This window comes from Chelon labrosus (assembly GCF_963514085.1).
Source record: "Chelon labrosus genome assembly, chromosome: 8".
Classification (NCBI taxonomy): Eukaryota; Metazoa; Chordata; class Actinopteri; order Mugiliformes; family Mugilidae; genus Chelon; species Chelon labrosus.
Window position 1 is genome coordinate 13249127 of NC_140358.1, and position 27850 is coordinate 13276976.

Sequence of the window (27850 nt, forward strand, 5' to 3'; positions counted from 1 at the left end):
GCTTTGTTCTCCATTGCAGCTTCCACATGCACAGACTGAGACTGATGTATGAGGCAGGGGAAGGTGTAAAGCTTTATATTAGATTAGCACACTCATACGCTCCAAAAATTGTATCAGTGGAGTAGATACACTGGCAGCCTTGGTGTCTGCTACACACTTTCTCTGCCTGCGGAAATTAAAATGTCAGCCGTCCCAGATGGGAAAGGAGATGCGGTTGTACTGTATCTAGCAATATCAGCAACGTTTCATCCAGCCTCATACATATCAAAACAGGGAGGGAAAGACAAGGTAGATAATTCTATCAGCTGGTGAAGATCCTGTAGAATACGTGATATCTTTAGTACAACACCGACACATATCATAGTGTACAGCATTACAAATGCACGACAGCAGCTTTAAGGCATAGTTTATCCACACTTAATACTTTCCATGCTTCAGCACATCATGTGTATAAGAGCATAGCTTTGTGTAATGTCTATTTTTACTGTCCTGCTAGTCATGCAGTATGGATTAGGCAGCAGGCAGTGCTGCATGAGAAATGCAGGTGCTGGCCCTGCTGCGTTAAGGCATGGCCCATTTCTTTAAAAAAAAAAAAAAAAAAAAGATGAATGAATTATTGAGGGGAGTGCAGGCCTGCAGAGAATCCAATGCTGGAAATGGCTGAAATGATTTTGTAAGGTTGCTCCACTTTTCACAGAATATGAAGAAGACTATTTATAAAATAATGACTCGCCTACCAATCATTTAAGCTGAAGCTCTGATGCCGGCACTCTCCGAGAATAGCAGACACCTTCTTCCACTCTCATCAGCATCAAAACCTAAACAGCTACAATTGCACCACCCCAGCATTTGTGGAAAGGATAACTTCTCGAGCTGTGGTAATGAATTTAAGATGTAAGTGCAACACTTTACCGTGTGTGTATATGCAGTTGCCAGTTTATTATGCAAACCTAAAATTATTCAATTAATATCTAAGGCCTAGTAATGAAACCTCTAACAATAAGTCTAACCTTCATGATAGTTCAAACTATCTGACTAAACTCTTTCAGATGTAATACTTCCACTTTATAGCCTTTTTGAGGCTGTAGTTTGAGGTGCTATTCTGAGAGGTGTTTCTATTATTGTGTCTACTGAGTGTGTTTAGAGTAAATATTAGCAACACCTCTGAATATATTTCAGTAGAGTCTAACAGCAACACAAACTAGAGCCTCCTACAGACGGTAAAGTTGAATGAACGGCCCTCACACTTCGGCTGATGTTATAAAAATCTTTCTGTAAATGTAGTGCAGAGGATACTATACCGGAATCACTGACTAGGTATAAAACTATGTTTTTTAGTATGTGTGACTGCCACAACAGAGTTGCAGCAGTGACAGTGAATGGACGGATGACACACAAGGCCAAAGCAAATATATCATAACAATAAAACATCACAAAGTGAAAAACAAAATCCAGCCTGGACATTATCCTGGCATTTAAGGGTGAGTGACATCCTAGCTTACTGCTTCCTTTCAAAGCTGCTCTTCTTGGCGTCATTAAGATGATTCCACCTAATCGCATTAGAGGAGCAACATAGCAGAATTATCATTTTACACACTTTACAGAAGCCCTAATCCAGGACAACCGGGAATACAGACAGCGGTGGCAGAATAAAAAGAACGCTCAGACTATTTGAAACACCTGAAGGAACAGAAGTAATGCTTTGTGAAGAATTTCCAATACACACAGCAGGGCACAGTACAGTCTGCAGGTATTTTCTGCCCTACTGGTCAGTGCCAATTTTTTACTGCAGTTTCACACACCATATATCCTTGTTCTGTAAGAAGCACCATCAGCACAACGTAGTACTCCAGTTCTCAGTTAGAGGACGAAGCAAAGTGAGTGCAGATTAAGACAAACATTGGGCAGTAAACAAGGGCTTAGGGATCAATTACACACCAGTCTTATCGCAAAGACCCCATTTACAGTGGTCTGTAAACAAGCAGCACAAACTCCTTGTTATTTTGGTATCATGTTCTGTTTAAAACCTTTGTTGTTTCTGTTTAGCTTTGCTCCTCTTACTCAGTTTAATCAGACGGGCACTTCATTATGTGTAATGTGATGCATAGATTATCTAGCCCAACATCCACTGTGGACAAATTAGTTTAGGTGTGCATGGAAGATTCAGTTTCACTTGATACCTTATCTGGCTATCGGCTATTACGTCCTAGAAGACTAAGCACAGCAAAACATGATGTGACACACCAACAGGGACACACTGTTGGTCATGAGCTGCTGCATAAGAGAGAGACACACAGCATATACACACACGAAGGCACAGCTATTCCTATTACAATTAAACCGACACCAAAATTAGAGTAAGCTTTGTGAATCGTTCCTTAAATGAGTGGCATGCAATTGTAGGCCCAAAAATAGGCAAAATAATGGCAATGTTTGTCACAACACAACTTCACATAAATCCTTTGTAAAATATAAAAAGCAGTTCAACTCATTCTGCTGCACCTACAATCAATCATTTATTTTTTTTTCCTCAGTTGCAAATTTTAGCAGATACTGTATGTCTGTAAGATTATCATTGAACCACTGTTGTATGGATGCTTTATCCAGACTTTTGTTTTACTCTTTTCCTCCTATACTCCCTTCTCTTCTGCCCCACTGCACTCTTATTTCCCTGCCTATCTGCCCAGCCGGTCCCCCATATAAGCCTCATATAATCTGCTCAAGGTTTCATCCTGTTAAAAGTTTCTCTCCCCTTATCAATTTAGTTCAGGCTCTGGAGGTTTCAGGCTCTGGGTTCTCCATCTTGAGACAATTTGAATCTTTATAGGGGCTATATAGATACACATATTTCATTGAATGAAAATGCTGTACTGTTTGCTCTGAACGGTAGTACTTGTAATCATGATCACCTTCATCGTAGTATGTGCAAGCCATACATACATAAACAAAGTGAAGCAATGATAATAGGCCTGCTCTCTACTCTATTTCAAACTCCACACTGTACCCCACAGAGCTCCAGCTTTAACTCAGTCCAAAGTGATTCAGCTCAGAGCAACATGCAAGACAAAGCACACAAGACGCCACATTTTTTACCTCAATAATAAACATTACAGATTATATTGCAGACCATGGTACAAGACGGAAATATGTCTGCCCTTACAGAAATCCTGTATTTGTATTCAAATAAATACTTTTTCATCTGATATGAAAAAGAAAGCTCATTGTTGTGTTTCCCACAACATCAGATGTCTTAATTGGCCAGTGCGTACTGTAATACTGACTGAAGTAACTACCCTTACTCTAATCCTAACAAAATGAAGTAGTATTAGTAAGTTTGCAGTGATCATTTTATTATAGTGAATAAGTGATATATAAGCACATACAACCATATATTTGCTTTCTGATTATTTACATGAAGTAGCCATTTGCAATTGCTTAAACCAAGTCAACAAGAAACTGTTGATTTCTATTCATACAGGACACATTACACAGAAACACAATAACAGAGCACAGACTGTTGATACTTTTGTTATTTGCTCCAGGCCAGAGGCTGTGAAAAGCCAGACGGGGTCTGTTCATGCTTTACATGTCCCTACCTCTGTGGCAGTCACAAGACAGAGAGAAAGAGAAAGGTGCTTTTCACACTCAGGTCTACTCACAGCTGCACTTAGTAGAGAAAGAAGAGGTAATGCAGATAGAAGAGACTGCCTCTGTGCTTAGAATAGGCGAAAGAGTATGATTTATGGTTATATAAAGACTAAAGCACAAAGTTATATATTACAACTGAAGTCAAAAACCAAATCAAAAAGAATAACAATGTCAAATGAAAAAGAAAGGCAAAAAAGAACAAGAGACCGTTTAAATCTGTCAGCCATTTTCTTGTTGCATGTAGTTGCACAAAGCGACAGGAGGGGGCATAAGAAAGAGTACCGGCCAGAGGAAATGAGGATGCGTAGGAGGAGAAGAGCAAAAAAAAAATCTGAGAAAAAAAAACATTCTTTGTGTGAGGATGAGAAAGAAGAGATGCGAAGACAAAGACATGGATCCAAACAGCAATGGAAAGGAACTGGTAAAAGGTAAAAATGAGAAGCAATGCAGATAGGGTTGAGAAAAGTGAAGTTGCTATGAAGAGAACAAAGGAAGGAGAGAGAAAGAGAGAGATCCAGTCGGTGGGAGGAGAGATATGAGTCAGGCTTACAGCATTAACACTCATCATCCACACCCATGTCTCCTTGTTTTATTCACACACTGCACTCACTAGATAAGATGGCGCGAATATGGAAGAGAATTTACACATATCTACAGTAAACACACAGACATACACAACAATGTGTGATTACAGGGCATCACATAACATTTAATCTGCCTAATATAATGTTAAAACAACAGTAGCACTAACTGTAAATGCCCAAATTCCTGATTGTTATTATTATTATTATTTATTTTTTTAATATGACAGATGGTTCACCTAAAAATAAACCCAGCAGACCAGCTTCACAAAATGACAAGCTACATGTGGGATGAGATGACTCACCCACTGTAAAGAACAGCTCACTGGTGATCAGAAGGAGCCAGAGGACATTCAGTTCATTTTGAAAATGAGAAGAAGATCTGTTTAATCACTGCATAAACAGATTTTTCTCTCTGTTTATGCATAACCATATCAGTGTCATGTGATTACATGCACTTGATATCAGAACAGTGACTCCCTTATCCGTGCATGGTGGCACACTATTTCAGAACTCTGTTTTGTAAATTATCACAGATATCAGGGAAAAATAAAATGCAATCTCCAAGGAAAAAAACTAGCTTTACAGCTTGAGAGTCAGAGTTCTTTACTGTATTTTTTTTAAAGGCTTTTAACACAAATAATTTAACTAATTTGTCATACCTAAGCAGGATAATTTCTGTATCTTTAGATGAGGATTTTGTTGACATTCCCTAAAACGTTATTTTTTCATTTTTCTTTTTTACATTGCAGAGTAAATAGTGAAGAGGTTTCAAATCAACCCGTAACTGTCTGTAGAGAAAATTCTTGCACTAGTGGTTGACAGTGTAAAAGCATTAAAACAAAGTTAAAAATGTTGGGTTGGTTTAAAAAAATATATAAAAATAAATAGCCCACTAACACAAAGTTTAGCAATACAGCATTTTTTTTTTTTTTTTTTCCAAGTAACCAAACAAGGAACATTTATACGAATCAGCTTGCCAAAAAACATAAAGTAATTTCCACCAGCTGCTTAGTGGGGACCCTCGGCACGGGAAATAACCTTCGGGGGAAGAGGGGCCCTGCAGGTAGAATCTGGATCTTGTTAACAGCCAACACCGGATTGCATCCATGTATGGTCAGAGATAAATACAACATATGGTATTAATCAGGCAAGTATTTGGCATCTGTGGTCATATAGCTCATTTACCCAACAGTGAACAGTGCAAGGATACTGCAGAAAGAAGGCAATCCTCTTATCAAGGATGTCCACTCTGGGGCTTTACAGTCACCCATTCAGGGATTCTTTCAATCACAGATCACATCCCCTAAATCTAGACCTCAGCACACTTCCAGTTTTTAGCTTTGCAACAGGGTAAAATTAAAGTGGATTTTCAACTGTGTTCTCGTTGGTTTTCACTATGGTTGTCTTGCATGTAACCCTGCGCTGACCCGTCAGTCAGTTCAATCCTCCAGACATGCAGTGATGACCTAAGTACAGCACCAGATGTTGCAGTTGTATGAGCGCTGATGCCAGACCTGCATCTGTTCTCATTTCTGTTGATTCAGAAAAAAAAAAAAAAATAGTAAACATTGTACACTGCTACCAAGGGCTAGTTATTACATCAGACAGACGGACAGACATTAGTAGACCTACATGTTGTTCAGCCTTGTTATTGTATTTGTATTCTTATTGGCAGTAAATTGTTGCATTATTAAGAGATCAATTAATTCATTCATTTTAAAATAAAGGAGGAGAACAAATCATTATAATGTAGTACACCGGGACAAGCTCTCATGCAGCAAAGCTTTACAATGACCCGTAAAAGTAGTGTGTGCAAATGCGTTTCATTAGTGCAGTGTCATAAAGGCTGATAGAAGTTGACCCCGCTAACACCCTAGAGGAAGGCCTCAGCACTTTGCCTCAGCTGCAGCAGAGTGATTCTAAAATGAGAGCGCTGAGGTCCAACCTATAGGACTCGTCCACGCAGCCATGAGTCAATGGACTGAGAGGGAATGAAGCTGAGGGCTTATATAAGCGAGTGGTGGAGAGGAGAAAGGCCTACTCAGACCTACTCACACAATACCAGGCACGAAAGACTGAGGCGTGAGACAGAAAACACATCTTCAGCCGTTTGTTAAGATTTTTAAAAATGATATGGGCTGAAACCGTTCACAAACAACTCTTGCGTGTCTCTTCATCAACAGAAAAGAACCAGGTTTGACCTAAATACCGGAGAGTAGTGAGTATCTCGGGCCAATTCACATCAAAGCCACACATGGCCCTCAACCAGTCTCGTCATGTTCTAGGACAAGCATGAAAGGAGATCTGCCAGGGCACCTTGCCCCTCAGTAGTGAATGCAGTCTGCAATTTTTAGCCCACTGACTCTGATTTTGCCTTGTTAGCCTAAAGGCAAGAGTGAAAAATCTACATGTTATGTTTCCATGTAATTTTCATTGACAAATCATCTGCATTAAAAAACAAAACAAAAAAAAAACAACAACTGCATTATAAATAGAATATTTGGATAAAGCCTAAAGTGTCATGCATCATACACATAAAAAACAGAAGGTGCAGGTTATAAATTTTGCAAGAAACTATGCAAGAGTTAAAATGCTGCTAAATAATTTATAATGTTCTCACTTAATACAGAAACAGACTCCTCTCTTCTCTACTTCGCAACATTCAAAGTACAGCACTACACATAGAGGAGCAAACAGCTTATTGACCATAAGCTGCACTGCAGCAGTGTCTGTGCTTGCTGACATTCACAATAACGTCCTCCTGATTCACGAACACCAAATCACCTGAATAACTATGGAGAGGAAATGCTGATACAGACGCTATCAGAGGAACAAACACGCAGGGAGGGTACATCAGCCCAGACAACAAATCATGCACTTTATGTGTCTCGGTGCAGCTGTTCAACTCAGTCAGCAGCCAAAGTCGAAGTGTCGTTTCAGTTCCTCAACAGAGACAAATCAGCTTAATCACCGTAGTGAAACACAACTCTGCAGACAAATGTGTCACTGTAAGTGACTGGTGATTCAAAAAAATATTTTAAAAATCAATACAGAAAGAAATGCTTACTAGCCCTCTGTAGTGTGTTCATATATTAATTAACTAATGTTGCTCTGGGACAAGTGCACTTATCAGTTTTGTTGCAGTGACAAGTTTCATTCAACACTATTTGTGTACTGTGCCAGTGCAGGGGCTGCCTTGTCTTATTTTGAATACAGTGCTGAAGGAAAGTGACATATAACATTATGTTAACAGCCCATGAATTACTTCAGCAATCCAGCTTTATCAGTGTTTTTAATCATGCATATGTCTGATTAGTATACTGAACAAATACGCTCAGTAGTAAGGAAAATGATCTAATAGAGAAGTACGAGGTTGTATCTTGGTGATTGTCAGTTACTGACTGAAAGCAATAAAGTTTGTGAAACAGCATTAGAGAAAGAGCCACATACTGGAAGCAAAGAAACAGATTAAACGATTCATTTGATGTTGCATGATGAACAAGAGTGAAAGAGGTACAATAGTTACTATTGGTATTAAACAGCTGAATTCCCTTTAGCCTATAATCACCCATCTGGTGAGACCAGGCAGCGATATAGGTTAGCCAGCTTCAGTTTATGTTCATCGTTGCATGTTTGGGAGCTATTTTCTGAGAGGGAAGGAAGAAGATTTTTATGAAAGCTCGTGGCAAAAAAAAAAAAAAATCTGTCTAATCTATGTGTATTTATTTCTCTCTGTGAGAGATCATTAAGGCTCTCCGTATGTTCTGTTGTCTCATTCCCTGCCTTATATAGCCGTCTTTATTCAGTGAAAGTGCCTTAAAATAAAGAGGATTAGACATCTGCAAGCAAGTGCAATGTGTTGCTGCATGTGTGCGCGTGCGTGAAGTGTGAACACAAATGTAGTAGCTGTGTTTGTTGTATAGTGCTGTGTGTGTAAATTAGATTACCATCACTGCCGCTGACCCTAATGTGAGTGGCGCCATCCTCAAACAAAGCTGGAGCCGTACGAGAGAATGTGTCCTACTGACACACAACGGCACATTCAGCATCCGCAGCCGCAACCCTACAGGCATGAGGCGCAGCAGCATAGGGCCAGAGAGCATGTGGCCGAACGAGAGAGCAGCTAGACTGCGGAAAGAAAGCCGGGTAAAAAAACGCAGAGAGATGGAGAAGGGCAGCATATGAAGGAGGAAACGAAGGGCAGACATGAAAGAGGGAAAAGGAGGCCAAGAGCGGGGTGGGGGAGGGGACGGTTTGGAAGGGGAAAAACGATGAGAGTAATATCAGTGTGGAAGGAAAGCAATCGTGAGGATGAAGAAAGAGAAGCTGCAAAACAGAGGAAGGATATTCAAGCCACTTCATGAAGCAGGGAGTAGCATTATATATTACAGTATCTTATAGAAAAAGTCAAGAAAGTAAACCATTTCTAGCGAGTATTTTAAACTGTATTTTAAACTGTATTTACCGTTCACTATACAGTCAACAAAAAATATGATATTATAACAGGGTTTTAAAGGTTTTCATAAAATGTGGGTAGGCACGTAAAGGAGATGAATGCAGAGACTGAAGCACAAGCATAAAAGTGGACAGCATTTTGAGCGTGTGATAAAATAAATTCTCCCAAGTGCTGCATAGTATAAAACACTCCTGCTGCAACAGCTTGCCTTTGTACCTCTCCCCCTGCCACACTGAGGAGGATACTTTCACCCACTAAACAAAGACAGCAAAGACAGACTTGCAAAGGTCATTGCGCTGTGAATTATTTTTAGTGTAAACACTCTGCACACAAATACAATTGCACTGATCTGCTGAGCCAGCCAAGCACAGAGACAAAGCCGCTGGAGCAAGCAGCCACACCCCCGCCACAGAGCACGCATGGAGAAAATCTGCCAGAGAAAAACACCATGATGCTGTTCTCAGTTTGCAGCCAACCGGTTGTAAAGAGTAGAAGTGTATTTTAAAATTACAGATCAGAGACAACTAAGGCACGTCCCTTTTGCATCAGAATGACTCCAGTTGTAATTCTCCTTTCCTGTGATGTTTTTTGTGAGCAAAATGCCAAAGCACAGGAATAATAATTCAGTAAGAGGCATGCCATTGGATCACGTTTTAACAGGAGTCAGCCACCGTGATCCACAGACACAACCACGCACTTTGTTAGTTTTAATGAGATGCACTCATTTTTAATCACATCTTTTCCGGGCATCTGCTGTCCAGGCACAGCTTAGCCCTGCTGTTGTGCTGCAACACACACTTTCCGTCTCACAAAGACAGGGACATAAAATATTCACACGTACGTACAGAGAGGCAGTTATTTCTGTCTCCTACAGCTGAAAAAATGGACAGAAGAACTGCACAGGAAGTGTGTAATGCTCCACGTCACCGAGCCGTACTCTGAATTTGAACTGGTCCTTTGCCCTCCTGAATCCATTCCCCACTCTTGCTTACTGCTTTCACAAATATACCACCAGCTTTCAGCATAGACACATTTAATGACAGTTTAAAATACATGTTTCCCCTGACATATATTTTCTAGGTAGGGAATCGAGGTTGACCTAGTTGTTTGAGTGAAAAGATTATCTCCATACCATAAAATATCTAATTAGGAGCTCGACTATTTTTGTCATCACTGTTGCTTCCATATCTGCACCATCTGCTGCCTGGTTTACAACTGAGATTTCATCGACCTAATCCATGTGGTTCTATCTAAATAAACCCATTTTCATTAAATATTGTGAGATGTCTATTGATGAGCCGTAGAAAAAACGCCTCCCCTCCCCCGTCCTACCCTGCTCTCTCCATCTATCCCTCCCTTGTTCGTCCTCTTCCGGTGCTGTTGCTAAGAAGCATGCTAGTCTGTGGAAACCAGTAGATTATGAGAGGTGGATCTCCCTGTGTGTTGCTATGGGCAACGCACAGTGTTCGACGGAGAATCATCCCAGAAGTCTAGCATGCAGACCGTCGCACATGTGATAAAGTGTGACCTATTTTTTAGCGAGTCGAAAAGGATCATGTGCTCAGAGGCTTGTGTGTAGCATACTGCATATATGTGAACTGTGTATACTGTTTTACATCACTATCTAGTATTTTTTATGTCAAGAGCACAAACCTAAAATTTTGCGAATATAAGCAGCTTGTTTTTCGGTCTTGATCCCAGTGAATTGTCCCAACCCCACCTGACTGGCTGCACATTGTGATTCACAGCACACACGCCCCAGGCTCTCTCTGCCCCTCTCTCTGCCTTAGCTCTAGCTATTCATGGGCCATTGAATCAGCTCAGCTACATCAGAAAGCACAAGCCTCAAGTAACTCTTTTAGCCTCTGCCACTTCCCTTACACACATCCAACAACCCTAACAGATAAGCACAATGAGAGATTCATTCATTTTCTATACCCAGTTATTCCTGTTAAGGGTACAATGAGAGATAAAAATTACAAATGTGTTAAAGAGTGTATAACACACATGTATCGTATACACAGAAGAAAGTAATGTAATGCAGGTGTTGACAAGTGACTATGTCAGTATTATGGAGCTCAAAGAACATCTATGACGTGTAAGATCCGATGGAGTAGCTCAGATAGATGCAGCCTCCCTGTATATGCTGCTTTCAGACTTAAAGTTTTGAGTTGACAGAAGGTCAATGGTTGCTGCAAACAAAACAAAAGAAAAAAAACTTTTCTTACTTCACAAATCTACTAAACTGAAGAATTTGCATCCCACAAACAGCAATGCCTGACCAGAAATAGACCCAAATAGCAAAAAATATAAAACAAGCATAGAAGCAGCACTTTGGTTAAAGATAAAATGGATTCAGTGTTCCGTTGTAATGACGAGAAAAAGAATAAACTGCGGCAACTAAAACAGTGTAATATTAATATGATAAAGTAATAGTTTACAGTAATACACAACATTGAAAATGTTACACTTTGAGTTAAATGATTGTGGCCAAGGAGACTGCAGTATCAAGGCACAAACACAGCACACAAACTACAATTTAGTTTGTTCACTGATGAACAAACTGTTCTGTGTGACAAGCAACCACACAACCACCTGAAAACAACTTAACTGAGCTGTCGCATCAACACACAACCCCCGTATACGGAGGAGGTCTTATTTCGAAAGAAATTGTTGATGCACATTTGAATCAATAGTATCTGCCTCTCACCCATCATTAATATTCATACCAGAACGTCTTTCTTACCTCCTCAGACGTTCTCCTCCTGTCAGGGAGCACTAGAGTATTCGCATGGCTGCCAGGGACTATAGTAGATCCTATACTCATTCTGGGTCCAACCAACATGTACCGTTTGTCTCCAGATCTGTACTGGATACTGTGACACAGTGTCCCATCATAATTTGGCTCTTGCAGATATTTAGGAGTATAGTCTGTGGATTTGGAGCACTGCATTGCAATCAGCACGATGATACTGATGAGAAAAAGAACTGAAACTGAGCCCAAAGTTATCATCAGGTAAAATGTAACATTGTCCTCTTCGTCTACTTTTGCTGCACTTTTAACATCAGAAGCTGCAAAAGCCTCTTTGGGCTCCACCAGTTTGACAATGACAGTAGCTGTTGCTGAGAGTGAAATGTTCCCATTGTCTTTGACCAGTATGAGCAGTTTATGCTCAGCCTCGTCTGTCTCTGTGAACGAGCGAAGTGTTCTGATCTGTCCTGTGTAGCGGTCCAAACCAAAGAGACTGTGGTCAGTAACTTGCTGCAGTGAGAACAGCAACCAGCCGTTATATCCTATATCAGCGTCATAGGCTCTGACTTTAGTCACCAAGTGTCCTGCGTTCAGGTTGCGTGGAATCTCCTCCACACCTTCAGCAGAACCGTTGGAGCTGAGTGGATACAGGATGACTGGAGCGTTGTCGTTCTGATCCAGAATGAACACGTTCACTGTGACGTTGCTGCTCAGTGACGGAGTTCCAGAATCTGTGGCTACAACTTGGAACTGGAAAGTTTTCAGAGTCTCAAAGTCAAAACTTTTCAGTGCAGTGATTTCTCCACTTTCCGAGTTTATGTTTAGAAATGAAGTCAGTTTCTTGTGCTCATCCCCATTTCTCAAAATACTATATGATATGAGAGCATTATCACCTTCATCGAAATCATGAGCACTGACAGAAAATAAAATGGCTCCGGCAACGTTGTTCTCAGTGACATAAAAAATGTATGGATTTGTTGAAAACTCTGGACTGTTGTCATTCACATCTGACACTGTCACACTTATTGTCCTGTGGGAAGACAAAGGTCGCTCACCAGCATCTTTTGCAACTATTGTTACTTCATACTTGGACTGCTGCTCTCTATCTAGCAGAGATTTGGTGACGACAGAGTACATGTTTTCTTGTAGAGAAGGTGTTAATGTGAAAGGTACGTCCTCACTTATAGAACAAATTACCTTTCCGTTTACACCGGAATCATTATCATTCACGCTTATCAGTGCTACTGTAGTTCCAGGTTTGGAGTCTTCAGAAATTGCGCTTGAAAAAGATGTGACCTCAATCTCAGGTGCGTTGTCATTCAGATCCACTATAGTTATTATAACGCTTTTTTCAGTTGCATGGGAGACATGTCCTTTATCAGAGGCTTTAATATCAATTTCGTATCTGTCTTTTGCTTCAAAATCTAAGAGTCCGTTGACAGTGATTTCACCAGTATTTGCATCAATTTCAAAAAGTTTACGCAGTTTGTTATTTACGTTATTTCCAAATGAATAAACCACCTCCCCATTTAATCCGTCATCTAAATCTGTGGCGTTTACTTGTATAATAGTTGTACCAATAGGTGCATTTTCATTAATTACCGCAGTGTACGTGTCTCTAACAAAAACTGGCATGTTGTCATTTGCATCCAAAACATGAACTACAATTCCCATTGTCCCTGATCTAGCAGGCTTTCCTCCATCAACAGCTGTAAGCAGCAATCTATGCCTTCTGGAGGCTTCTTTGTCCAGCGGTTTATGCAAATACAGAACAGGTATTTTGCCATCCTCTCCTCTATCTTTAACCTCCAAACGAAAGTGGTCATTTTGACTGAGCTTATAAAGCTGGATAGAAAATATATCGCTGTCTGGATCGCGGGCTGCTTGTAGTTGAAATCGCGCCCCAGGTAAAGCGGATTCTGATATCTCTAAATGCGTCTCGTTGTCAGAGAAGGTGGGAGAGTGGTCGTTTACATCTAAAACCTCAATGCCGACGTAGTGCACCTCTAATGGATTCTCCAGCACAGTCTTTATTTTCAGAACGCAGGTAGTGACTCGCTCGCAAACCTCTTCTCGGTCTATTTTTCGGTTAACGTGTAAGATACCATTGTTGCTGAGCTGAAAGAGGGGTTCAGTCGATCCAGAAACGATGCGAAATCCCCGAGCATTCAAAGCGCTGTGATCCAGACCTAAATCTTTAGCGATATTTCCAACAACAGCACCCACCGCAAGTTCCTCGGGGATAGAGTATCGCAGCTGTGCCGAAGTCACATTAAACGTAAGATCCAATGAAACAATAACGAGGACAAGGTTCTCCAACCACGTTCTGCATCCCGGGCGCGGCATAGTGGATCCAAAAAAAAAATAATTAAAAAAAAAAAAGGGAGGTCATTAAAACTGAGCTCGCATCAACACGCGTCTGACAAAATTTGTGGGAGTTTAGAAAGGATTTTGAAGGAGTCAAAGATATATAGTCATGGCCGTGAAACGCAAATGCACGCTCTCCGACAGAGCACCCAACTGTACTGACGTAGAGTTTGCTGAACCAAGAGTCGTTCATGTTCACAAGCAGTGACACCATCCGAGCAAACGTTACAATGCAGATACATTTCAGCGAAATTAATAAATAAATGTAAAACATAAGGGGGGAAAGCCACTATTGTATTTAAACGTTTCTACATCCTGCAAAGCCAGGGTATGATTAAATACTGTCAGGGTCAGACGTGATCTTGAGTGAATAATTACTCCTACTGATGAGTACAATACAATCATTACATCCCACAAAGTTGCCTTACCTCCTCAGATGTTCTCCTCCTGTCAGGGAGCACTAGAGTATTTGCATGGCTGCCAGGGACTATAGTAGATCCTATACTCATTCTGGGTCCAACCAACATGTACCGTTTGTCTCCAGATCTGTACTGGATGCTGTGACACAGTGTCCCATCATAATTTGGCTCTTGCAGATATTTAGGAGTATAGTCTGTGGATTTGGAGCACTGCATTGCAATCAGCACGATGATACTGATGAGAAAAAGAACTGAAACTGAGCCCAAAGTTATCATCAGGTAAAATGTAACATTGTCCTCTTCGTCTACTTTTGCTGCACTTTTAACATCAGAAGCTGCAAAAGCCTCTTTGGGCTCCACCAGTTTAACAATGACAGTAGCTGTTGCTGAGAGTGAAACGTTCCCATTGTCTTTGACCAGTATGATCAGTTTATGCTCAGCCTCGTCCGTCTCTGTGAACGAGCGAAGTGTTCTGATCTGTCCTGTGTAGCGGTCCAAACCAAAGAGACTGTGGTCAGTAACTTGCTGCAGTGAGAACAGCAACCAGCCGTTATATCCTATATCAGCGTCATAGGCTCTGACTTTAGTCACCAAGTGTCCTGCGTTCACATTGCGTGGAATCTCCTCCACACCTTCAGCAGAACCGTTGGAGCTGAGTGGATACAGGATGACTGGAGCGTTGTCGTTCTGATCCAGAATGAACACGTTCACTGTGACGTTGCTGCTCAGTGACGGAGTTCCAGAATCTGTGGCGACAACTTGGAACTGGAAAGTTTTCAGAGTCTCAAAGTCAAAACTCTTCAGCGCCATAACCTCTCCACTTTCCGAGTTTATGTTTAGAAACACCCCGACTCTGCCTTCACTGCTCTCGCGAGGAATGTGATATACAACAAGTGCATTATCAGCGTCATCAGGATCAGATGCCTTAACTGAAAATAATGGAGCGGCTGGGTCGTTATTTTCATTAATATAAAACGTATATGGACTCAGTGAGAACTGAGGCTTGTTGTCGTTCACATCTGACACAACTACACTTATTGTCTTTTCAGATGACAATGATGGAACACCGGTGTCCTTTGCAACAACTGTAAGTTCATAATAAGACTTCTCTTCTCTATCCAGTAGTGATTTGGTAACTATTGCGTACATATTATCTTGCAGGGATGGGGATATAGCGAAAGGTACATCGTCGCGTATGAAGCAGGAGACTTTTCCATATGAGCCAGAATCTAAATCATTCGCGCTGATCAAAGCTACTGTTGTTCCAGATCTACTGTCCTCGGGAACTGATTTTGAAAACGATGTAACTTCAATCTCTGGTGGATTATCGTTAAGGTCGATTACGTTTATTATTACCGTTTTGTCTGTGGATAAAGGGATCGTGCCCTTGTCTGATGCTCGTATGTCAATTTCGTAGCTTTTATTTTCTTCAAAATCAATTTCACCTATTACTTTTATTTCACCTGTCTTTGAGTCTATGTCAAACAGTTTTTGCAGACTTGAATCCACTTCCTTGCCAAATGAATAAACAATTTCACTGTTTGTTCCCTCATCCAAATCTGTCGCATTCACCCGAATAACAAGCGAGCCAAGGGGTGCATTTTCATTCAACATAGCTGAATATATATCTTGAGTAAAAACCGGTGAATTATCATTAACATCTAGTACATCAATCAGTATTTCTATTGTTCCAGACCTCGCCGGCTTCCCACCGTCAATAGCAGTAAGCAGAAGCTTGTGTTCTCTTACAGCTTCTCTATCTAACTGCTTCTGTAAAATCAGTACAGGCAACTTTCGGTCTTCGCCTCTCTCCTTAACTTCCAGACGAAAGTGATCATTTTGGCTTAGTTTATACTGCTGGACAGAAAACTGACTACCGTCTGGGTCACGGGCAGGTTGGAGCTGGAATCTCGCTCCCGGTAATGTCGACTCGAATATTTCTAGTCTTTTTTCTTTCTCTGGAAAGGCAGGCGAATGGTCGTTTACATCCAACACCTCGACGGACACGTAATGAATTTCCAAAGGATTATCTAGCACGGTTTTCAGGTTGATAACGCAAGCATGGCTTCGCTCACAGATCTCCTCCCTATCTACTTTCCTGCTGACATACAGGACACCGTCGTCTTGATTCAAATGAAAAAGGGGTTCCGTTGAACTGCCAACAATGCGGTACTCCCTTGCTTTCAACGTTACCTTATCGATTCCCAGGTCTCTCGCAATATTTCCAACAACACTACCTTCTTTTACCTCTTCAGAGATGGAATATCTGATCTGAGCCGAGGCTTCGCTCCAAAACATCACCAAAGCCACTGCGAGGGCGACGCACCTCCATCGCTCAATCCACGCCTGGCGTCCGCTTTGTTCCATGATTTACAGAAAACAAAAAATATTTCAGGATTTGCTATTTTATGGTTAAGAAACAAGAAGAAAGCGTACTCCTTTCCAAACTGCGATCCATCGATAAAACACCACGAGACAAAGAGCTAGGTTCCCGTTCAAGCGTTCAACACGAAAGCCTAAAATTCAGGGCTGGACCAAGTAGACATCACGGGGGGGAAAAAAATCGAGACCATTTGCTGTTATGCCGACACCATGCGATCCACAACGTTATTGCAGCACACTGTATCTAAAACATATAGTAAGAATTTGCTTAACACTTCTGTCACGCTTCAAATAAAACAGCTCTGTTACACAGAACAGCTTTCAGCACCACAGACAGCGACACTTCCCTCTGCAGCCAGGCGACGCGTTCCTGCACACTGGAATCGTATGACAACCCGCATTTACTGTAGACGCCTGTGCCTATCAAACAGCAAACAGTGTTATGTGTATGCAAAAACAAATGTTCGTAATGTCAGTGTGGCACCCAGGACGCTTTATGGCCTACGGTTATTTGCAGATTGGTGGTATTGCATATGTGGCCGGATGAGATTCCCCATCTTGGCTCTCATGCAGGTGAGTGTGCTGCTTTGCTCCCCTCTCAGCCTCATTAACCAATCAGCACATGCGGACACCCTGAGGCGGTGTCCATCTTGTCCGCCTCTTGCTCTTTGGCTATAAGGTCCGCCCACTTCCTGGTCACGTCACTTTCTCCTGCGCAGGTAATGAGGCAGTAGCTGCCTTGCTTTGTCTGTGTGCGTGTAATTTCAGATTTCGCGTTTCGCCACATTTATTGCTTGTCTGTGTGCAGACGTCCGACTGTCGGACACTGTGCCGGCGTGACTGGCTCGCGGGGAATCCCCGATCCATTGTGCATGGCCTGTGGTCAGCTGAGGTTTGCCATCGCAGCGAGCAGAGCATGAAGTATGTAAGGCTCATGATAATCTGTCCGTCAGCCTTAGTATTATCAGTATTTAGCAGTCCTAGGAACAGCTAAGATACTGCGCAGAACCCTTAAACTCCCAGGCCTCTGGTAGAGGACCCGAGCTTGAGAATGACACAGATACTACCCCAAGAGGGTGAGAGGGACGTTTTTATATATAGTGCATTTTTATATTTTTATAGGAGATACTGGTGAGCAGTGGGACACTGCATGAGAAGAACCACTGTTGCTTTGCTGAAATTGCACATGTGATATATTATTTAACTCCTTTGACTGGGCGAAAATTTGCCCGCTTTAAACCCTAGTTATATTACGATATGTTCTCTTCAGTAAGTGGCATGTCAGCCTCGTCAAAGGTGGAAAGAGCCTCTTTAAAAACAACAAACGGAGTTAACCATTCCACTTGTCTTAGTGTTGTATTTGCGGGTGAAAGAAGGGCACCAACTCACAAACGCGCTTGTTTTATGGATATAAAGTGATTCATGTTTGAAGATAAGGCACCTAACTGAAGCTAACACTAACATGATTAGTAAATTCTACAATACCATGACATGTGTAACATTGTCAGCAGAGTTATTTTTGGCTTTTATCCTTTAAGGTAGAAACAAGGCAGACAAGTCTTAATGCAGAACAGGCAAGGTAACGGCAAGAGAATCCGATATGCATCCAAGAATGTCTTGAATGAATATAAAATATGAACTCGATAAGCTGTCAGAAGCATGTGCATGCTTAAGTTAAATAGGCATGCACATGATTCTGACAGCTTCATAATCGTTAATAAAGGACGGCCAATAATGTCTGTGATACAACAAGCCCTTGAAATTACTATTCAGTGCTAAAAGCCACACTTAAACAAGAATCTATTTTTCCAAACAATCTGATCCAACCGTTTGTAGGTGCTGTGTGTATAAATGCAAAATCTTTTACAGTAACTATACAATAAATATTTCGACCAACACATTAAAACAACCATCTCATCAACACCCAACCTCCTCATTTCCAAGTGATAAATATATCCTGTTTACTTGTGCACTGTTTCTATGTGGGGATACTGAACTGGTGATGTGACCAAGTAGGCCACTTTATAAACAAATAAATTTACAGGATCTGCCTCTATTGTGTCACTATAATTTTTAATTGAAGTCATCTTACCTCTTCAGAAGTGCGTCTCCTGTCAGGTAGCACTAGAGTATTTGCATGGCTGCCAGGGACTATAGTAGATCCTATACTCATTCTGGGTCCAACCAACATGTACCGTTTGTCTCCAGATCTGTACTGGATGCTGTGACACAGTGTCCCATCATAATTTGGCTCTTGCAGATATTTAGGAGTATAGTCTGTGGATTTGGAGCACTGCATTGCAATCAGCATGATGATACTGATGAGAAAAAGAACTGAAACTGAGCCCAAAGTTATCATCAGGTAAAATGTAACATTGTCCTCTTCGTCTACTTTTGCTGCACTTTTAACATCAGAAGCTGCAAAAGCCTCTTTGGGCTCCACCAGTTTGACAATGACAGTAGCTGTTGCTGAGAGTGAAATGTTCCCATTGTCTTTGACCAGTATGATCAGTTTATGCTCAGCCTCGTCTGTCTCTGTGAACGAGCGAAGTGTTCTGATCTGTCCTGTGTAGCGGTCCAAACCAAAGAGACTGTGGTCAGTAACTTCCTGCAGTGAGAACAGCAACCAGCCGTTATATCCTATATCAGCGTCATAGGCTCTGACTTTAGTCACCAAGTGTCCTGCATTCAGGTTGCGTGGAATCTCCTCCACACCTTCAGCAGAACCGTTGGAGCTGAGTGGATACAGGATGACTGGAGCGTTGTCGTTCTGATCCAAAATGAACACATTCACTGTGACGTTGCTGCTCAGTGACGGACTTCCAGAATCTGTGGCTACAACTTGGAACTGGAAAGTTTTCAGAGTCTCAAAGTCAAAACTTTTCAGAGCGGTGATGTGCCCATTATCAGAATTTATGTTTAGAAATGAAGATATTTTATTATCTTCGCTTCCATCTCTGACAATATGATAGGATATCAGAGCATTGTCATTCTCATCACGATCAGAAGCTTTAACAGAAAACACTGAAGCTCCCTGATCATTGCCCTCAGTGACATAGAAAGTATATGGGCTCTGTGAAAACTCTGGTCTGTTGTCATTCACATCTGACACAACAACACTTATTGTCTTTTCAGATGATAATGGAGGTTGTCCAGCATCTTTTGCAACTACTGTGATGATATATTGGGACTGTTTCTCTCTGTCTAGTGGAGATTTGGTTACTAATGAATACATTTTGTCTTGTAAGGATGGTGATAAAACAAAAGGAGCATCTTCATTTACAGTGCAGATAACTTTTCCATTGAGACCAGAGTCCAAGTCATTTACACTGATAAGAGCAACTGTAGTTCCAGGTCTTGAATCTTCAGGGATGGAACTGGAGAATGAGGTAACCTCAATCTCAGGTGCATTATCATTCACGTCTACTATCTTAATTATGACGCTCTTTTCTGTTGTAAGAGGAGCGGAACCTTTATCTGAAGCTTGAATTTCTATTTCATATTTGTCTTTCTCCTCATAGTTGATTAAACCTTTCACAGTTATTTCGCCCGTTGATGGGTTAACATCAAAAAGTTTAAAGACTTTACGATTCACGCTGTTGCTAAAGGAATAAACAACATCTCCATTTGGTCCCTCATCTACATCAGTGGCATTTACATGTATGACTGTTGTGCCTACAGGAGCATTTTCATTCAGTGTCACCGTGTAAGCATCTTTAGAAAAGACGGGTCCGTTATCGTTTACATCCAGAATATTTATTAAAACATTCATCTCACCAGATTTCGGAGGTTTACCTCCATCCAGTGCCGTCAGTATTAATGAATGACTTCCTGCAGTTTCCCTGTCTAACGATTTTTGAACAATCAGTATAGGTATTTTACCGTCTTCTCCTTTATCTTTAACTTCCAAACGAAAGTGATCATTAGAGCTAAGTTTGTACTGCTGTACAGACAAAGGACCGCCGTCTGGATCACGTGCGGGTTGTAGCGGAATACGTGCTCCAGGTAACAGAGACTCCGAAATCTCTAATGTTGTCTCTATCTCTGGAAAGATGGGAGAATGATCATTTACATCCAGCACCTCAACACCAACGTAATGAACCTCCAGCGGTGTTTCTAGTACGGTTTTTAGATTCATTACACATGAACTGGTTCGTTCGCAAATCTCTTCCCTGTCGATCTTTCGACTCACATACAGGATGCCGTCGTTTTGATTTACATAGAAAAGGGGATCCGTGTTACTGGAAACAATCCGATACTTCCGGTCTTTGAGTGTGCTTTTATCTAATCCCAGATCCTTTGCAATGTTCCCAACCACAGTTCCTTCGTTAACTTCCTCAGAAATTGAATATCGTAATTGCGCCGAAGCCTCACTCCACAAAAGCACAGCGACCACGCAGCAGATCCACCGGTATCGGATCCGTGTTGGGTCGCATCCTCTTTGTTCCATGATCAAAACAAAATCTATCAATTCCTCGCGTGATTAACAATACCGTCGCAAGCATATAATCCAACGGAGCCAGGCATGCATCATATGCGGGCGCTTTCAAAGATGTTACAAATTCTACACGGTATTTATGAAGACAGCCAGCCACCAAACGATTCTGTCATCAACGAACTGAGCGCGATGAGGAGGAGGAACGAAAATGCAGTGACGACAAACTAGGGCCGTTATTTTACCAGCACACTGACACCATGCGATGTAGATGCTCATTACAAGGAAGTCCCTTTATAGAAATATGTACTATATAGCAGGATTACAATGTTGTTTGTGTATTTATTTTGACTCGGTCTGGAGACGTTGTGGTGCAAAAAGTTTGACAATGTGAAAACTGCTGTAACAGTGCAACGTGTTTATAAGAGCGCAATTAGAAAGGATAAAAATCAGGGAAGACGACAAGGACGAACAACATGATCGAAATAATCTCTGCAAAGTGCAAGTTATCAGTCAAGTGTCCTAGTATAGTACCCAGCGAACAGTACATATTCAGAATATAGAGGGGATTCGCAAATGATGAACAAGTAAAAAAATAACACTGCCAATAAAGCCAAGCCAAAATTTTCTCAACTCTGTCTTACCTCTTCAGATGTCCTCCTCCTGTCAGGCAGCACTAGAGTATTTGCATGGCTGCCAGGGACTATAGTAGATCCTATACTCATTCTGGGTCCAACCAACATGTACCGTTTGTCTCCAGATCTGTACTGGATGCTGTGACACAGTGTCCCATCATAATTTGGCTCTTGAAGATATTTAGGAGTATAGTCTGTGGATCTGGAGGACTGCATTGCAATCAGTACGATGATACTGATGAGAAAAAGAACTGAAACTGAGCCCAAAGTTATCATCAGGTAAAATGTAACATTGTCCTCTTCGTCTACTTTTGCTGCACTTTTAACATCAGACGCTGCAAAAGCCTCTTTGGGCTCCACAAGTTTGACAATGACAGTAGCTGTTGCTGAGAGTGAAATGTTCCCATTGTCCTTGACGAGTATGATCAGTTTATGCTCAGCCTCGTCTGTCTCTGTGAATGAGCGAAGTGTTCTGATCTGTCCTGTGTAGCGGTCCAAACCAAAGAGACTGTGGTCAGTAACTTGCTGCAGTGAGAACAGCAACCAGCCGTTATATCCTATGTCAGCATCATAGGCTCTGACTTTAGTCACCAAGTGTCCTGCGTACACATTGCGTGGAATCTCCTCCACACCTTCAGCAGAACCGTTGGAGCTGAGTGGATACAGGATGACTGGAGCGTTATCGTTCTGATCCAGAATGAACACGTTCACTGTGACGTTGCTGCTCAGTGATGGACTTCCAGAATCTGAGGCTACTACTTGGAACTGGAAAGTTTTCAGAGTCTCAAAGTCAAAACTTTTGAGTGCTGATATTTGTCCATTATCAGAGTTTATGTTTAGAAAAGAAGATATTTTATTATCTTCTGTTCCATCTCTGACAATATGATAGGATATCAGAGCATTATCATTCTCATCACGATCAGAAGCTTTAACAGAAAACACTGAAGCTCCTTGATCATTGCCCTCAGTGACATAGAAAGTATATGGGCTCTGTGAAAACTCTGGACTGTTGTCATTCACATCTGCCACAACAACACTTATTGTCTTTTCAGATGATAATGGAGGTTGACCAGAATCTTTTGCAATTATTGTTAGGACATATTGAGACTGTTTCTCTCTATCTAGTGGAGATTTGGTTACTAATGAAAACATTTTGTCTTGTAAAGATGGTGATAAAGTAAAAGGAACATCCTCACCTATGGAGCAAATAACTTTTCCATTGAGACCAGAGTCCAAGTCATTTACACTGATAAGAGCAACTGTAGTTCCAGGTCTTGAATCTTCAGGGATCGAGCTGGAGAATGAAGTAACCTCAATCTCAGGTGCATTATCATTTATGTCTACTATCTTAATAATGACACTTTTCTCTGTTGCAAGAGGAGCTGTAGCTTTATCTGATGCCTCAATTTCTATTTCATATCTGTCCTTTTCCTCATAGTCCAATGAACCTTTCACGGCTATCTCTCCTGTTAATGGATTGATATCAAATAAGTTCAATATGTTTTGACTCATACTGTTGCTAAAAGAGTAAACTACATCTCCGTTTGTACCATCATCTAAATCCGTTGCGTTTACCTGAATTACTGTTGTACCTCTTGGAGCATTTTCATTGAGGGTCACAGAATAATCATCTTTTGAGAAAACAGGAGCGTTATCGTTAATGTCCAAAACTTTTATTAAAATCTTCATATTACCAGATTTCGGAGGTTTACCTCCATCCAGTGCCGTTAGTATTAATGAATGACTTCCTGCAGTTTCTCTGTCTAAAGATTTCTGTACAATGAGTATAGGTATTTTACCATCATCTCCTTTATCCTTTACTTCCAAACGGAAGTGATCGTTGTGGCTAAGTTTATATTGCTGAACAGAAAACTGACCACTGTCTCGATCCCTCGAAGCTTTTAGTTGAACTCGTGCTCCGGGCAACACGTTCTCTGAAATCTCCAATATTTTTTCTTTCTCCGGGAAAATGGGCGAATGATCGTTTATGTCCAGAACTTCCACCTGAACGTAGTGAACCTCCAGTGGGGTTTCTAACACAGTCTTTACATTCATCACACACGTACTACTCTGAGCGCACACCTCTTCTCTGTCGATCTTTCGGTTCACATACAGGATGCCGTTGTTTGGATTTACGTGGAAAAGGGGGTCCGCTCCGCTAGACACAATCCGATACTTCCTGTCTATAAGAGTGCTTCTGTCTAATCCCAGATCCTTTGCTATGTTTCCAACCACAGTTCCTTCGTTAGTTTCCTCGGAGATCGAGTATCTTAATTGCGCTGAAGCTACACTCCACAGAAACGCAGCAACCACGAAGCCCACAAGAAACCGTCGCGCCCTCCGTGGCTTGCATCTTCTTTGTTCCATTGTTAAACCCGAAATCATCAGTAATCATTCGCAGGAATAAAACTGCATTTTAGTGATCCAATACTAGACGTTCTCTCGTGAAAATATCCACCCTCTTATTACGACAGACACGAGGAAAAGTAGAGTATTTCCAAAGGCTGCAGTAATCTCAGAAACGACTGGTTGTACCGAACTGGTGAAGCTATCGAGAGGCTGAACCAAAACGCAGTGACGACAAACTCATGAAATGCTCACTTCTTCGATTATACTGACACCACGCGATATAAAACTTCACTGCAGCAATTCAGAAGCTAGTAGCACATTATATGAACAGGAGAATGTATGGGCTGTGTGTGTTTTGTTTTTGCTTATCTCTGAAAAATCACCGAAAATTGATGGATTGATAGAAATGAATGAGACGGTAGCGCATCATTGTTTTATAAATATAAGAAATTAATTCAAGTAGTTTAGATGATTCTTTCTAACGCATGGGAATGGTACGTCTTTACTTCATAGCAGCAATCAGTATCAATTATATGTCGAGTTAAACTCTGCGATTTGTTATATTGGTTATAATGAATGAAGAAAGGCTGAAATTGAGAGCAAACAGGATCAGCACCATGGACAGCGAGTACGTCGACATTCTTTTCAGCGACAGTTGGTGATGGGGTTCAATTTCGACATTGTGTGACATGTTTTCGCTTTCTCTAAGGCCCTGTTTGATTCAGTTCATTAAATAACACCTGAGAAAGTGTGGTTATACACTATGGCCAGTTTTGTCTGTTTCCATCTTTTTACATTAGCCTAATAAAGACCTAGTATTAATTATGTTTTAAAAGAAACTGCATCATAAATCTATGCTCAAAGGTTGAAAACAGTACCCATGCTTTACAAATGTACACCAGACCCCCACATACCAAATCTACTATACAACATGGACACCGAATCAAATAGTAGCCAATAGACCATAACTTTCATAAATATTACTGTAGTCTACCAATAAATAAATAAATGCTCCCCTTAAGATACTGCCACACGTGCAATATGTTAAGGGGATGGGTGATTGCATTTGATGTTTAACAAGGTTACGTTTTTACTAATATATCTTACCTCTTCAGATGTCCTCCTCCTGTCAGGGAGCACTAGAGTGTTTGCATGGCTGCCAGGGACTATAGTAGATCCTATACTCATTCTGGGTCCAACTAACATGTACCGTTTGTCTCCAGATCTGTATTGGATACTGTGACACAGTGTCCCATCATAATTTGGCTCTTGCAGATATTTAGGAGTATAGTCTGTAGATGTGGAGCACTGCATTGCAATCAGCACAATGATACTGATGAGAAAAAGAACTGAAACTGAGCCCAAAGTTATCATCAGGTAAAATGTAACATTGTCCTCTTCGTCTACTTTTGCTGCACTTTTAACATCAGAAGCTGCAAAAGCCTCTTTGGGCTCCACCAGTTTGACAATGACAGTAGCTGTTGCTGAGAGTGAAATGTTCCCATTGTCTTTGACCATTATGAGCAGTTTATGCTCAGCCTCGTCTGTCTCTGTGAACGAGCGAAGCGTTCTGATCTGTCCTGTGTAGCGGTCCAAACCAAAGAGACTGTGGTCAGTAACTTCCTGCAGTGAGAAGAGCAACCAGCCGTTATATCCTATATCAGCGTCATAGGCTCTGATTTTAGTCACCAAGTGTCCTGCGTTCACGTTGCGTGGAATCTCCTCCACACCTTCAGCAGAACCGTTGGAGCTGAGTGGATACAGGATGACTGGAGCGTTGTCGTTCTGATCCAAAATGAACACGTTCACTGTGACGTTGCTGCTCAGTGACGGACTTCCAGAATCTGTGGCTACAACTTGGAACTGGAATGTTTTCAGAGTCTCAAAGTCAAAACTTTTCAGTGCAGATATTTGTCCATTCTCAGAGTTTATGTTTAGAAATGAAGATATTTTATTATCTTCACCTCCATCTCTGACAATATGATAGGATATCAGAGCATTATCATTCTCATCACGATCAGAAGCTTTAACAGAAAACACTGAAGCTCCTTGATCATTGCCCTCAGTGACATAGAAAGTATATGGGCTCTGTGAAAACTCTGGACTGTTGTCATTCACATCTGCCACAACAACACTTATTGTCTTTTCAGATGACAATGGAGGTTGACCAGCATCTTTTGCAGTTATCGTCAGGACATATTGTGACTGTTTTTCTCTATCAAGAGGCGATTTGGTTACTAATGAAAACATTTTGTCTTGTAAAGATGGAGATAAAGTGAAAGGAGCATCTTCATTTACAGTGCAAATAACCTTTCCGTTGAGACCAGAGTCCAAGTCATTTACACTGATTAGAGCAACTGTAGTTCCAGGTCTTGAATCTTCAGGGATTGAGCTGGAGAATGAGGTAACCTCAATCTCAGGTGCATTATCATTCACGTCTAATATCTTAATAATGACACTTTTCTCTGTTGTAAGAGGAGCGAAACCTTTATCTGAGGCTTCAATTTCAATTTCATATACGTTCTCCTCCTCGTAGTCTATTAAACCTTTAACAGCAATTTCTCCCGTTGACTGGTTGATATCGAAAATATTCAGTGTATTTGGATTCGTATTCTTGCTAAATGAGTAAATCACGTCTGCGTTTGTACCATCATCTAAATCTGTTGCATTAACTTGTATGACCGTTGTACCTTCTGAAGAATTTTCGGTGAGAGTCACAGAATAATCATCTTTAGAGAAAACAGGAGCGTTATCATTAATATCCAAGACATTTACTACAATCTTTATATTACCAGATTTCGGAGGTTTACCTCCATCCAGTGCCGTCAGTATTAATGAATGACTTCCTGCAGTTTCCCTGTCTAAAGGTTTCTGTACAATCAATATAGGTATTTTACCTTCGTTTCGTTTATCCCTAACCTCTAAACGGAAGTGATCGTTGTGGCTAAGTTTATATTGCTGAACAGAAAACTGACCACTGTCTCGATCCCGCGATGCTTTTAGCTGAAAACGTGCCCCAGGCAACACGGACTCTGAAATCTCCAGTGTAGTATCTTCCTCTGGGAAAGAAGGCGAATGGTCGTTTATGTCCAGAACCTCCACCTCAACATAATGGACTTCCAGCGGGTTTTCGAGAACGGTTTTTAGATTTAATAAACACGTACTACTCTGAGCGCACACCTCTTCTCTATCAATATTTCGGCTCACATACAGGATGCCGTCGTTTTGATTTACATGGAAAAGGGGGTCCGCTCCAGTGGATACGATCCGATACTTCCTCTCTTTCAGAGTCTTTTTGTCTAATCCCAGATCCTTTGCTATGTTTCCAACCACAGTTCCTCCGTTATTTTCCTCGGAGATCGAGTACCTTATTTGCGCTGAAGCTACACTCCACAGAAACGCAGCAACCACGAAGCCCACAAGAAGCCGTCGCGCCCTCCGTGGCTTGCATCTTCTTTGTTCCATTGTTAAACCCGAAATCACCAGTAATCATTCGCAGGAATAAAACTGCATTGTAGTGATCCAATACTAGACGTTCTCTCGTGAAAATATCCACCCTCTTATTACGACAGACACGAGGAAAAGTAGAGTATTTCCAAAGGCTGCAGTAATCTCAGAAACGACTGGTTGTACCGAACTGGTGAAGCTATCGAGAGGCTGAACCAAAACGCAGTGACGACAAAACTCATGAAATGCTCACTTCTTCTGTTATACTGACACCACGCGTTCTAACTCCTCACTGTAGTAATCCAGAAGCTAGGAGCACACGAAATGGATGAGGAAATGTTTGTGTTAGTGTGAGTTATTCTGATCTCAAAACAGT

General features: G+C 41.3%; 5 protein-coding genes across 5 annotated transcripts in view; all 5 read right to left on the reverse strand.

The window, feature by feature from the left end:
• Positions 1-27850, reverse strand: part of LOC311491429 (protocadherin alpha-C2-like) — a gene marked incomplete at its 5' end in the record, with an annotated part of 187825 nt that overhangs the window by 104270 nt on the left and 55705 nt on the right. The gene's annotated exons all lie outside the window — the stretch shown is intronic.
• Positions 11250-16584, reverse strand: LOC311491470 (protocadherin alpha-8-like). The gene is made up of 2 exons (XM_084549398.1): positions 16420-16584; positions 11250-13618 (listed from the first exon to the last, which is right to left on the reverse strand). The coding sequence occupies exons 1-2, from the start codon at positions 16522-16524 to the stop codon at positions 11405-11407; spliced, it is 2319 nt and encodes a 772-aa protein (XP_084405524.1). The 5' UTR covers positions 16525-16584; the 3' UTR covers positions 11250-11404.
• Positions 18265-21296, reverse strand: LOC311491473 (protocadherin alpha-8-like). Its single transcript, XM_084549401.1, has one exon. The coding sequence runs from the start codon at positions 21056-21058 to the stop codon at positions 18692-18694; it is 2367 nt and encodes a 788-aa protein (XP_084405527.1). The 5' UTR covers positions 21059-21296; the 3' UTR covers positions 18265-18691.
• On the reverse strand, positions 21673-24434 carry LOC311491469 (protocadherin alpha-3-like; the record flags this gene model as incomplete). The annotated part of the gene is made up of 1 exon (XM_084549397.1): positions 21673-24434. The coding sequence occupies exon 1, from the start codon at positions 24061-24063 to the stop codon at positions 21673-21675; it is 2391 nt and encodes a 796-aa protein (XP_084405523.1). The 5' UTR covers positions 24064-24434.
• Positions 25049-27492, reverse strand: LOC311491302 (protocadherin alpha-8-like; the record flags this gene model as incomplete). The annotated part of the gene is made up of 1 exon (XM_084549208.1): positions 25049-27492. One exon carries the CDS (start codon positions 27490-27492, stop codon positions 25072-25074), a length of 2421 nt encoding a protein of 806 aa, XP_084405334.1. The 3' UTR covers positions 25049-25071.

What these genes read in the sequence shown, in the direction of transcription:
- LOC311491473 (XM_084549401.1), bottom strand. Translation starts at nt 21,058, where the DNA reads ATGGAACAAAGAGGATGCGACCCAACACGGATCCGATACCGGTGGATC.
- LOC311491470 (XM_084549398.1), bottom strand. Translation starts at nt 16,524, where the DNA reads ATGTTTTGGAGCGAAGCCTCGGCTCAGATCAGATATTCCATCTCTGAA. An exon ending in GAGACCTGGGAATCGATAAG is followed by an intron (nt 13,619 to 16,419) that starts GTAACGTTGAAA and finishes GGTCTGGATCAC; the next exon opens with AGCGCTTTGAATGCTCGGGG.